The sequence below is a fragment of the Lepidochelys kempii genome, chromosome 2 (assembly GCF_965140285.1).
Source record: "Lepidochelys kempii isolate rLepKem1 chromosome 2, rLepKem1.hap1, whole genome shotgun sequence".
Taxonomy (NCBI): domain Eukaryota; kingdom Metazoa; phylum Chordata; order Testudines; family Cheloniidae; genus Lepidochelys; species Lepidochelys kempii.
In genome coordinates this window covers 86,576,240-86,589,738 of record NC_136381.1, presented here as the reverse complement: position 1 = coordinate 86,589,738, position 13,499 = coordinate 86,576,240, and the positions used below count along the sequence as shown (strand labels likewise).

At 38.0% G+C, this 13,499-nt stretch overlaps 1 protein-coding gene across 30 annotated transcripts in view; it reads left to right on the top strand.

Moving 5' to 3' along the window:
* Window positions 1-13,499, top strand: part of EPB41L3 (erythrocyte membrane protein band 4.1 like 3) — a 198,112-nt gene that overhangs the window by 144,780 nt on the left and 39,833 nt on the right. For all 30 annotated transcript variants that reach the window (XM_073331510.2, XM_073331503.2, XM_073331501.2 and 27 more), the window contains 5 exons: window positions 1,910-1,952; window positions 6,332-6,407; window positions 7,535-7,753; window positions 8,061-8,148; window positions 12,517-12,669. In XM_073331510.2, the coding sequence (XP_073187611.2) occupies window positions 1,910-1,952; window positions 6,332-6,407; window positions 7,535-7,753; window positions 8,061-8,148; window positions 12,517-12,669 (579 nt within the window). The remainder of the gene's footprint in view (window positions 1-1,909; window positions 1,953-6,331; window positions 6,408-7,534; window positions 7,754-8,060; window positions 8,149-12,516; window positions 12,670-13,499) is intronic.

The window sequence follows — 13,499 nt, the reverse complement described above, 5'->3', positions numbered from 1 at the left end:
GATTCACTATTGCTGCTAATTCCCTTTCAAGACTCACGTTATCTTTACCTGAGCATTATTGCTCAATTACTACTGGGATACGATGATCTAAGATCCATACAACATGTACATTGTACACTCAGGAGCATCAGAGAACCCTCTAAATGTTTCTTTAAAGTATTTTGTTAACTCCCTTTTGATATGTCTTGGTTAAAATGTATGTTATAAAAGAGTCCCCTAACAGGTTTTCATATAAGTATGTGGTGGTTTTCTGTCTTAGTGAGAACCCTTGCTTTCTATATTTGTGGACTTTTTAAAATGAGGATTTTGGTACTGATGCAAAAAGGAATTAAGCAGGTCCTTGGTCACATCTTGATTCAAGAAAGCACTTAAGTATGTACTTTAAGTTAAAGCTCAAGGTAAGCATGTGCTTAAGTACTTCCCTGAACAGTCATGCTTTCCTGAAGTGGGGCCAAAATAAGTGTGTATTTAGAGATCCTGTCAGATAATTAATAATAATGATGTTTAACATTTATAGATCTCAAGTTACTTCATAACAGTGGCTAGAATAAGTCAATAATTAATTTTAAAAACAGGTACATGATAGTCTCAGAGCAATAGTTAATTTTTTATTTCTACATATATTTTTATATTTTACAATGTAAAAACAGCTTGTTCATCTCCCTTCCCCCCACCCCACCCACACACAACACAGAAAAAACGTCTTCCAGGCTGAAGATCTTTATGATGTATAAGAATTCACATCACATTTTTCCATCTGAGTTACCTGAGTTACAAGTATGTGAAAACAGGGCTTTAAAAAGAAACCCTGAGGTTAATTATAGTGGCATATTATACTCTTGTAGCCTCATACCTTGGAGTACTGACTAATTGATTCTGGGCCGCTGCCAGCTTAAGGGCTGGGGGGGGGGAGGGGGTTAGGTGCAAGGGTTGTTCTGGGGTTTGTTTGGTTTTGGGTTTTGCTATATTTGTTTATCTTTCCTTGGAGAAAGTGGAATTTTTCCTAGGGGATTAACAAACTGTTTTTGTTATGAACTATATGCATATTAAATATTAATTTGTGTTGGTTAAGACAATGCTGAAGGCCAGGGACATAACCTCCCAATATCTGAGAGAGAAAAACAGGTACAAAGCAGTCCAGACTGTGGATTTTAAACCATGCTGCCTGCTGAAATGGTTAGCGATACTATGCTGAAGTAAGATATCCCAAGCGGAATTGTGATGCAGCCATAATTCCTCCTTGACTGCCAGAGAGGATGCACTGCAGTGGCAGTTCCCCCATCCTTTCAACAGCTGTATTGTACAGTTCTCTCATACACCTCACAAGCTCTGCTGATGATGGCACTGCACAGGCCACCTCACCCTTTTGGGTAGCTAGCACTGGTAGAAATTCTAGCAAGAGACAGTATCTGCACTCCTCAATGGATTAGAGCCTGATTCCTCCACTGGGGCACAAATAGAGGAGAGGCTCATGTCCCCTTCCTCCTCTTTATGTACCTAAGCAGGGCCAGACTCTTCAGTCCCTCCAGCCTTTCAAGGTTTAAGCAAACAAGAGCCTCCTGGTGTGTTAATGAAAGGTCAGTGGACATGCTGTCACAGGATGCCTGTGTTCTAAGCTAATCTGCAGGTTCCTGTGATCTAAGAAGTTCTTACGACAACAACGAAACCCTCTAAGGAATCAAATAAATGTGTTAACGTAAAATAATTGCTGTAGTGACAGTATTCCAAAGGAGAGAGATGGAGCAAGAAGTTAATTTAGCCAACAAACATGGCATCTGCTGCTGAGTTTTTAAAAGGCCACTGAACACATTTAACATTATTTTGTCTCATTTCAGTGCTATTAATATCAATGTTTTAAAAATAATTTTCACTGTATTTTTAGTCAAATTAAAAAAAAATGTCTTTTCAGAACTGGTTGGACCCTGCAAAGGAAATCAAAAAGCAGATCCGAAGTAAGTTGTAATTAATCATGTGTCTGTGTGAGGAGATCTGGGAAATGTTTTAATATGGAGAGCAGTGTTGATAATATGAAATACTTTTGAACAAAATTAAAACATTGATTGAAAAATAACTTTACACTGCTTTGTATACAGTTGGAAATGCTGCGTTCCCTGGCATTCCACATTGTTTGCATGTAATAAATGGTGTGAGAAAAGTCTTACATACTCATACAAGGAATTTCACATTAACACACTTTCCCAGTTTGAGAGAACATATTGCCAATCTAAGTGACTTTATATAAAGCAGCAGTAACATGGCCATCTCTTTCTGAGAGAAATTAGACACTTCACTGGAAGTGCCCCACACCATATACCTGCTATTATCTCGTCCAGGGCTCTGGGGGCCTTACGGACATTAAAAATAATATCCCCCTTAAAAGAGCCAAAAAACATCATAAATACTTCTCACCATAACAGATTGCTACCCATCCACCTACATCATCTGCCTACACCAAAACACATGTTTATAATTATATCAGGACTCTGCTGGATCAAGCAGGGAAGTGGAGGACAACCTGACTCCAAATGTGACAATTTGTCTAACCTGCTGTAAGGCACAGAGACCCAAAAAGAGTGGAGGACAAAGACAATTGAACTCCACTCAACTGAGCCATAAATAACATATTGCCTCAGTGGGAGATTCCAGTCCAGACAGTTATAGTGTGTAGGGGTGGATCACTGCAGGAGAAGCTCTCTGGCTGGCAGCCTGTGGAGCAGGAATATTCCTTACCCAAGCATGTGGTTCTTTAAATGCCCTCACCCCTTGGGCCTGAGTTACCAATTAGAATGACCAGTGGGGTGCAAACCTACCAATCACTTGCAGGCCTGAGCTCCAACCTTACCCTCCCTAGCCTCAAGGACTGGTACTGTATGGGGAAGGCATGCAGGGAGCCGCAGGTAGTTGGAGATGTCTCCATGAATACTGCACTCCCTCTTCAAGAGAAAACATCATTTTTATCATGAAGCCCCATCTCAAATGTTAAGTTTCATATTATTTGTTCAGGTCTGTTTCTGAGTCTGTAGAAGAATTGTTGGACGTTTTTCTTCATCTTCTTTTTACCCTCTAACAAAATCAGTTGGTCAGGATCATGAAATATAAATGTCTCATTGCTAAAAACAACTTGACATTTACAGAGAAGGAAAAGTCTAAACTGAGCATTAAGCAATATAATCTTTGGGGCCTGGGTCACAAGATATAAATTGTTTTCTTTGAATTACTGTCATTTGGGTCATGTCTGGGAGAACTGCTGGTCTCACATACCAAAACACGTAACTGTGTTAGTACAGATATCCCTCTACCCAAAACATTTTTATCTCGTTCCTGCATTTCTCCAATAACATGAACTTTGTTCCTAAGATGATTTACTGCTTCACAAGGAGAATCAATTTGCTGCTTCATGTGAATATTTTAAAAGGCTCAGTTGTTAAATTTAGCTGTATGCTGTGTTAGTAATCCAAAAATGTCTTGAAGGGACCCTGTGTCAAGGCTACTAGGCTCAAAATGTGACCTACCTTTCTTTTCCTCCAATAGCTATTTGTAATGTTAATAAATGTGATTTTTATTTTGCCAAGAAAACTTCACTATTCTCCTCCACACACCTTATAAATAATCACGTTCAGCATCCTAGCATTTACAAGCAATTACATCTGGTAGTTTGTGTTTCTAGGATCAGGCCCTAAAATAGTAGGATGCGATTTCAAGATTCAAAGGTTTAATTTAAACTTTGTGTGGAAAATTTCCCTTAATCATTACGAAAAATACTTTAACTTCACCTTTTCCAAACTATCCTAGATGTTATATATACTATCTAAAAATGATGTGTAATGAAAAATAATTAAAATCTGTGTTCCATTGTGTTATTTTTAATAGGATACTGAAAAGTTATCACAGGAAAAGAAAGTGCTGTAGACTTTGATAAGTTATGTAGATCGTTGATGCAGTTAAAGGAGTCCAACTACTTACAGTTGATGGCAATGTTTTTAATGTGTGTCATATCTAAGAGCTAGGCAATGAAAGATTGTGACAGCAAGAGACTAACCAGGGCAGGAACGTCTAGTCCTACGGTTGACACTGGGAACAGTTAGAGTTGTCATAGATGACAGTGTTAATTTGCTTGGTTCGGATAATTCTGTTAAGAACTTTGGAATAATAAAACTATCTTACAAGTTATATATTTCATGAATGATTAAAACCATAATCGTATTGAATACTAATGAGAATATAGGACAAATTTCTGCTTTTAAGAGTTCTCAGTTCCACTGCAGGCAGGAGGAAATCCAAGCCAGTATTTGAGAAAAGAATTTGGCCAACACTGTTTACAGAGTTTCTGGGTCTGATTCTCCTCACACCAGTTTAAAAGCATTGACTTCAATAGAGTTATTCTTGATTGAAACCAGCATAAGCGGAGGAGAATCAGGCCTGTTATACTTTTTTTTCTTACAGAATCGTACTCCCAAGGCACACAATACGGATTTAAATTTATTTCTTGTTTGTCAAAGGGATCTTCTCTCTCTCCTCTTTCTCAAAAGAGGGCGTGTATCCAAAAATTTCACAGAGGATTTGGGACTATCTTCCTCAGTATTAAATTTCATCCTCTTTTAGCATACGCAATCTGTGCTCTCAGATAGATTCAATAAATTAAGGCCGCTGATCCTGCAATGAGATCTGTACGGCTAAAGATCTGAAGGCCCTGAAGTCAATGGGGCCTTCTGCATAAGGCAAGTAATGAACCACACAGATCTCATTGTAGGCCCTAAACAAACAGTCCCAAATACATGATCAAGAAAACTTATGGAATTTTAAGGCAATTTAAAAGTAGCATTTGCAATATAGTCAACATTAACACTTCCTTTCTTCTATCCAGCATAACATCCAGTAGTAGAAGTTGACACACCTTCAAAACATATGTTCATCACAATTTAGACAGTGCAAAATACCTGTTAGTTGTGCTAGCATGAAAGAGTACTTTGTAGAGTTTATAAAGAGGAGTTCTTTTTCACATAGTAGCCACAAAAAATCTGTAACCATCATTATAGAATATCAGGGTTGGAAGGGACCTCAGGATGTCATCTAGTCCAACCCCCTGCTCAAAGCAGGACCAATCCCCAGTTTTTGCCCCAGATCGCTAAATGGCCCCCTCAAGGGTTGAACTCACAACCCTGGGTTTAGCAGGCCAATGCTCAAACCACTGATGCTCAAACCACTGAGCTATCCCTATACAAGTCTGTTGGGCATATTTTTTAAAGTGTATTTTTCAGTTCAGTGCTGTATTTTAATAGGTTACCATATTTTAGAAAATAGAAGCATCTTGATGTCCATTTCTCAATTCCCGCAGTAATGTCACCTCACATATTGATTGTGTGTAGGGGGGTGATCAACTAATAGAGGGTCTCTGTAGGAGTAGTATAGGTGAAGAGCTATGTAATTAATGCAACAGAATCTTGGTTGCTGGTAGGCTGTACCAGAAGTGGGGGAGAAGGTTGGTTGTTTTGTTGTTTGTTGGTTTTGCTAGTTAGCCAAGCATTTGGCTTTTTTACCTGTGCCATTTATTAAACATGAGACATCCGTTTTATCTTCTAGGAATCCTTATCCCCTTAAATTTTCCCTACTTTTTTGGAATGTTCTTGGTATTTTTTTATCTATAGTACTGAAAAGTAAGGTCCTATTAAAAATGTCTTATAAGATGTGTAAAGTTATTGCCTGTGACCTAAATTGGTGACTGACATGAGTTATCCAAAGTACTACAATTACTAATGTTTCCCTAGTGTTAAAAATTTGGGTCCATTTTTTTTCAGTAATGGCCTCTAAATTTGTCCTTGCAATTTTGTCTATATGATAATTTATGCCAGCTAAAGAGACAGAGTGTGTGCTAAGACAGCAGTCAGACACTGCTGAATGGGGGTTTATAGACAGATAGAATTATCTATTTTGCACATAATTGTGGTCACATATTTAAAGCTCATTTTCATTTTTAGCCTGTGGTGTTTCCAATGCTTATCTCCACGTTTTGTTTTCTTTTTATTTTATTTCTATAGGCTACTTTTTAATATATCTAATCTCAGTAAACAGACTCTTTTCTTGCTAAATTTTCTAGAAATAAATGACGGTTCACTGTGCAAGAAAAGAACTGTAGGCCTAAAACTGTAATTGTGAAAAGCAGGAAGGTATCTTAATATTGCATACAAGAAGAAGAATATAAATCCTGTCATTACTGAGTATTTGACTGGAATATTTCCTAATTTATCTTTTAGATTGCTAGTAACTTAACAGTGTGAACATCTTCATTTTTACTTGTGTAGGCAATTTCACTGAACTTGTGGGTTTTTTTCAGGTGGTGCTTGGCAGTTCTCCTTTAATGTGAAATTTTACCCTCCAGATCCTTCCCAGCTGTCTGAAGATATTACCAGGTATTTGAAACAATAAATACCTTTCCAAAAGTGCTTTTAAACATACAGGCAAAGGGTGGGAGAAAGGAAGACTTATGATCCCCCATTTTTCAGATGTGGACTCAGATGCAGAGATTAAGCAATTTGCTCAAGGTCTTGCTGTAAATCTGTGGTACGGTCAGGATTTTCTCTCTCTGTTCTGTGCCTTAGCCACTAAACCACCCTTCCTTTCTAGTTCCTCTGAAACTATTTTCGGTTTCTTCCATCGGGCCCTCACATTGCATGATTAATGGGATCATTTTTAGCAGCATAGCTGCCTTTTTGGGAAGTAGTAATTTGTTGTTTTTGCTTTTTAGCTAATCAATTAACTGTTATTTCTAAAGTGCTTATTACAGAAAATTATAAATCAAATAAGATGAATTGCTCAGGATATCTGCGTGACAGTAGATACCTTAGTATAGTTAATATCTAATGGGGAATTTTCTCTGTAACTTATACCAGTGGTTCTCAACCAGGGTCCGGGACCCCTTTGGGACCATGAGCAGATTTCAGGGAGTCCACCAAGTATGGCTGGCATTAGACTCTCTGGGGCCCAGGGCAGAAAGCCAAATTCCGCCACGTGGGACCGCAGCCTGGGGCCTCGAGCCCCACAACCCGGCGTTGAAGCCGAAGCCTGAGCAACTTAGCTTCGTAATGCCTACTGTGGTGTGGGGCCCCAGGGAATTGCCCTGCTTGCTATCTCCTAACACTGGCCTTGGCTTTTCTATGCAGAAAACCAGTTGTTGCAGCACAGCTGAGCCGGGGAGTTTTTATAGCATGTTGGGGGGGCCTCAGAAAGAGAGAGGTTGAGAACCCCTGACTTATACTATAGTTATAAAACACAGAGAGTGGCCTATTTCATCAATGGATCTCAAAGTGCTTTTCAAAGATTAGTTATTTAAGAGTTAGGACTCATTTGTTACATAGGCAAACATTTATCCCAGTTTTACACGTGGAGGAACTTGGGCATAAATTGGGTGTTTTGCCCAGGGACTGTCAGTGGCAGAGTCAGGGAAAGAACCCAGAAATTCTTACTAATGATTGACCCACATCACTTTTCTAAAAGTGCTGGAAGAACTCCTATAAACTCTTGCTTTTATTTATTGTAGGTACTACCTCTGCTTGCAGCTAAGAGATGACATAGTGTCTGGACGGCTGCCTTGTTCTTTTGTTACTCTTGCTCTTTTGGGGTCCTATACTGTTCAGTCAGAACTTGGAGATTATGATCCTGATGAATATGGAAGTGATTATGTCAGTGAATTCCGGTTTGCACCAAATCATACTAAAGAACTGGAAGACAAAGTAATTGAGCTGCACAAGAGCCACAGGTGAGCAGCGGACCTGAAAGTAAAATCCAGCTTCCACTCAACTTTGGAGCTTGAGCATCCTCCATGTGAAATATTAGAATCTGCTGGAAAGTGTTATTTTTAGGGAACTAACAGTTCTGTACAGGTCTTTTGAAGGAGTGAGACTGTTTTGCTAGCAAAAAAAAATGTTCTTTAGCATGGAAGATAATGATGTAAAGTGTGTAATGGCTTTTAGCTAAATTCTGACAGAATGTGTTTCCCATGTACTGAAGTTTATTCCATATGATGCTTGCTCAAAACTGACACTAATAATGACTTTTTTCTTCAGGGGAATGACACCTGCAGACGCTGAGATGCATTTCTTGGAGAATGCCAAAAAACTGTCTATGTATGGAGTGGATCTACATCATGCCAAGGTTTGGACTACAATTAAAAACTATTTGTTTCATATTATGGGCCCATTTCTATACCCCTTCTCAGCTTGACTAGTATGTTATTTCACAAGATCCTGTTGATTTAATTTTTCTTACTGATTTCAGTGGAAAAACTTGGAGATTAAGTAACTACTCAAGGAAAGTAGAGGTGGCAGAAATAGGCCCAAAGTGATTAGTGTGTCATGATGTAAACACAGCTACATTGTGTAGTTGTTGCAGAATTTAACTAATTGATTCCAGTTCCATCAATTGTTGATACACGTTTCAAAAAGTCTGTCAAGCTGATTAAACAAATCTTTTTTGAAAGCCGTGATCTAAGAAACAGTTAATGTAATGAGCCTCAAAGCTATTGACTGGATTGGTTTGAAAAATATGCATGAATTTGTATCAGAAGACATCCAGACAATGATCAATTGTCGTTTCATTCAGGTGAATTTTCCAATTTAATAAAGTCAATTATGGTGTTTTAGCTAGACAAACGGATCACTTCTAACACTACAAAAGTACTTTGAAGCACTTTGTTAACCATAATGGAACTTAATCAGATTGGTAGTGATAAAGGGACTGACGGTTAGCTCTCATTGAAAGAAGTGTATTTGTTTCAGTTAGCCCAATGATTAGGAACTCTTGGAATCAATCTCCCATGATGAAACTGTCTCTAAAATCATCAGCTAGCTTAGGTACATTCACAGATCAAGAGGTACTCACTCAGTGTGGTTGATGAGAGATCTCCAGTCATTTTGTAGTCTTGTGGGAGGGTTATTTTTTAATTTTTCTGTTTCACTATTCAGAAAAAGATTAATAGATTCCAGCAACTATAGAGTGAAGTCAGTAAATGTCCTTGGCAAATTGATGCTGGATGAAAGAGCCAGAGCTTTGGAAGAGCATCACATTTTTGATGAAGGGTCAAATTACTGTAGAGCCATTTTCATTCTGCATCAGATCCTTTCAACAGTTGAGATAAATATGCTGCTTGGATCTTGAAAGGGCCTTCATCCATGTGCATGAGGCATTTCGTAGGAACTGTATATGTGTATTACAGAATTCAAGGTAATCCTTCGTAGTCTATTAATTGCCTACACTGAAAACAAAAATGCTGACTATGGCTCAGTGGACAGCATTCTCCCAATAGGCATGCTGTTGCTTTTCTTGTCTTTTGCATGTATGCACAAAATCTTGAGGCACATTTGCAGCAAAGCTAGAACTGGAATAGGAAATTTCACTCCTTTCTTTGTAGCATTTTATCATCCTCCATCCCTCAGAGGGAGATCAACAAAGAACATTTGTGAGTTTTTGTGCAAAATATGTTTTGGTCTTTGACACCAAAAGTTAGTTACTTTGCAATAGGGCCTAGTTATTCTATCAAAAGAATCATGTAATGCTGGAGAAATGCTGGTAACTAGAAGAGTACAACTATTGGAGTAACCTATTCTGTGCCACAAAGACCTAGTTACCCAGTTTTATCTGACAGAGTATGAAAAACAAAAAGGATCAGGGCAAAACTTTCAGTAAAGTTGATGTGTATTTATATCAAAGCTGCTTACTATCTAGGAACTAGGGGGTGCTTACTAGAAAAGATATCATCATAAAAGATGCATCAATGAGCTGAAGGCTGCAAACAATCACTAAGTTAAGTATTCTGTTCCTTGATTAAGTGCTCTCCTTGAAAACTGGACTGACAGTTGTGTTTATAAATGGGAATTAATATTTTGATGTTAATTATGTAAGTCGCCTACATATGCAAAACTGTACAAGTATTTGTAATGTATTCTCCAATGTGGCTATGACCTTGCTGCTCTTTAGAGCTGCCTTGAATAGTCTCTTCACCCATATACTAAGAGCCAGAATCTGCCACTCACATTGAGTAATACCTTCTTCCTCAAGTACAGCCATTTAAATCAGCAGGACTCTTTGGGGAATAGAGGTGGCAGGATCTGGGCCTGAATGCAGTTATAACTAGTACAAAAGTTAAAGTTCAGGAAAGAAATCTTTTCTTAAACAGGAAATGTGAAATAGTCCCTTGCATCTGAGACATTGTGTGTGCATTTTGCATATGGACCTCAAGCCTTTTTTTTATTATTTTTATTTAAATCTGTCTCAGTATGTTAAAACATTTCTTTGTTCTTAGAAAAATGAAAAATTGAAATACACTGCAGACACTAAATTTTATTTTTGGATGGTACATCCCAACACTGAAATCTAGTTTTATTCAGGTGTCATTCCCCTTTGAGGGCCCCTCGCACATTATTGTTGTATCTCTTATTGATCTCTCATTCACGGTGCAATACGTTTTATACACTGTCTAGTTCTTTGCTGTATATCTAACCTTAAGAAAGTTCCGCATAAGCAATTTTTGAATTGCAGTAGAATTTTCAGATTGTGCATGTCCTTTACATCTAAATTAACTATGCATCTGGTCTTTTGGTTCACCTTAAAATGAGCCAGATTTTCAGTATATCTTTAAAAGATGATTTGCTAGAGGACTAAAGGAAACCAATTCACTCATTTTATGACTGTCATAGTATGAACGTTTTGTAAGTTCTGTTGTCAGATTGCTGTTAACTTAAAATAGTTTTTAAAAAAGCCTCCAAGCTTAAAGTGATAACCTTTTTGTTTCCGATGGCAGTTAATAAGCTAGATGACACAAATATAATGAGAAATGAATCCTTGACAAATCTCCAGCTGCATTCATCTGTAATAGTAAATGGCAAAGATCGTTTTTTAGACTATTTTGTAAGATTTCTAAAGGGATGCTGTCATAAATATAAAGGGAAGGGTAAACCCCTTTGAAATCCCTCCTGGCCAGGGGAAAGCTCCTCTCACCTGTAAAGGGTTAAGAAGCTAAAGGTAACCTCGCTGGCACCTGACCAAAATGACCAATGAGGAGACAAGATACTTTCAAAAGCTGGGAGGAGGGAGAGAAACAAAGGGTCTGTCTGTCTGTCTATATTCTGTCTTTGCCGGGGATAGACCAGGAATGGAGTCTTAGAACTTTTAGTAAGTAATCTAGCTAGGTACGTGTTAGATTATGATTTCTTTAAATGGCTGAGAAAAGAACTGTGCTGAATAGAATAACTATTTCTGTCTGTGTATCTTTTTTTAACTTAAGGTTTTGCCTAGAGGGGTTCTCTATGTTTTGAATCTAAGTACCCTGTAAGGTATCTACCATCCTGATTTTACAGGGGGGATTTCTTTATTTCTATTTACTCCTATTTTTATTAAAAGTCTTCTTGTAAGAAAACTGAATGCTTTTTCATTGTTCTCAGATCCAAGGGTTTGGGTCTGTGGTCACCTATCCAAATTGGTGAGGCTTTTTATCCAACATTTCCCAGGAAAGGGGGGGTGCAAGTGTTGGGAGGATTGTTCATTGTTCTTAAGATCCAAGGGTCTGGGTCTGTAGTCACCTAGGCAAATTGGTGAGGCTTTTTACCAAACCTTGTCCAGGAAGTGGGGTACAAGGTTTTGGGAAGTATTTTGGGGGGAAAGACGCGTCCAAACAGCTCTTCCCCAGTAACCAGTATTAGTTTGGTGGTGGTAGCGGCCAATCCAAGGACAACGGGTGGAATATTTTGTACCTTGGGGAAGTCTTGACCTAAGCTGGTAAAGATAAGCTTAGGAGGTTTTTCATACAGGTCCCCACATCTGTACCCTAGAGTTCAGAGTGGGGGAGGAACCTTGACAGGTGCTTTTGACACCTCCTTAAAATCCTGAGAAATGTGAACTGCAGCCTGGTTTCTCAGGCAAAATGAGTGAGAGCACAAGCTCTATAAGCTTTAAGGATCCATTCCATTATAAATGCTTCCTTCTTTTTCTTTTCTTTTTTTTTTCTATTTATTTATTCATTTACACTGGCAGAGAAATGAGGAAGGAAGAGTATTGGGCATAGGTACAACTACATAAATAAGTAACCTTGGGAAGAACTAGATGTGAAACTGCACAAGACCAACAATCTTGATGATAAGGGATATAGTAAACAGGATAGTAAAGAAATGCCCCTTGTCACTCCAGGTCTCATGGTTGTGCTTATGGCATTAGGGAGGTAATACTGTTTAATAAAGCAATTATCAATATAGTTAAACCTCTTATGCTATCTTTTTTTCCTTTTTGGAGTCTTTCAGATAAGTTTTTATCATTCAGTAAAATCATCTTCTTTGTATATGATGTCGTTAAATATGGCACCTTACAGCTGTTTGTATAGATATGAATAGTAATTAAATAAGGTTACCTGGTGAGTCACCACAGCAAACACAGTTTAAATATGTAGCTCAAATAAGAACATGACATATAAAAACTATGGAACTTTGGAAAAGGAGAGAAGAAATCAACAAACTATGTTGCTTACTTTTTCAGGATTCTGAAGGAGTTGAAATCATGTTAGGGGTTTGTGCCAGTGGTCTTTTAATATATCGAGACAGACTCAGGATAAATAGATTTGCTTGGCCAAAGGTTCTGAAAATTTCATACAAGAGGAACAACTTCTACATCAAAATCCGACCAGGAGAGGTAAGCAGATCCTGACACATACACTAGAAATTTATTCAGAATACCTTGTGACATCATGGACTGGTTTGTTTGCCATTGTTCACAAGTTTGTAGCAATACTCTTCATCTAAATTAAGATGTATTGAATTTTTTTCCCTTTCTTAGGAAAGATTAGGCAAACCCCTTATTTAAAATATGTCTAAAATACATTCTGGGTCATGAAATTACACGAAGGATGAATTTGTCCTGTTTCATTTAAAGATAACACTCTCATATACCTCGTAATAAATATTTTGTGAATATGAAAAATATGTTGATAAAATATTAGTAAATACACTTATTTATTGGGTGCTTATCACTGTAGCTGGTCAGAGATTATACATGGTTTAATCTGGGATCTGTTTGCCCTTCCCAATCAGAGGAGCACATAGGCCACACATTCAGAGCTTTACAGATATCCTGGAATACTAAATCAATGAAATCAAATATCTATCCATCAGTAATATTGGTACATAAGAATGTTAGTCGTTTCAGATCTACAGCACTTCATCTTCTGAAGTGCCTGAAGATGTTATGAACTATTGTACGAAGAGTGCCCTCTGGTGGTTTGACTGGATGCATAGCATCCACCACAAACCCTTTCAGTGACCTGCCCTTCTCATTTGCTTCTGAAGGTATTCATATCCATAGAGATAGATTAGCCAAACGCTTCCCACTCTCATTTACTAACACTGGTTCCTTTCCTATATACCTCCTTAATCCTAGTGGTCTCTGAAACCCAAATCAGTCTCAGGGGACTCTCTAACCTCAGGCTACTGTCAGAAAATCCAAATGTTTTCTCATTGCGGTTA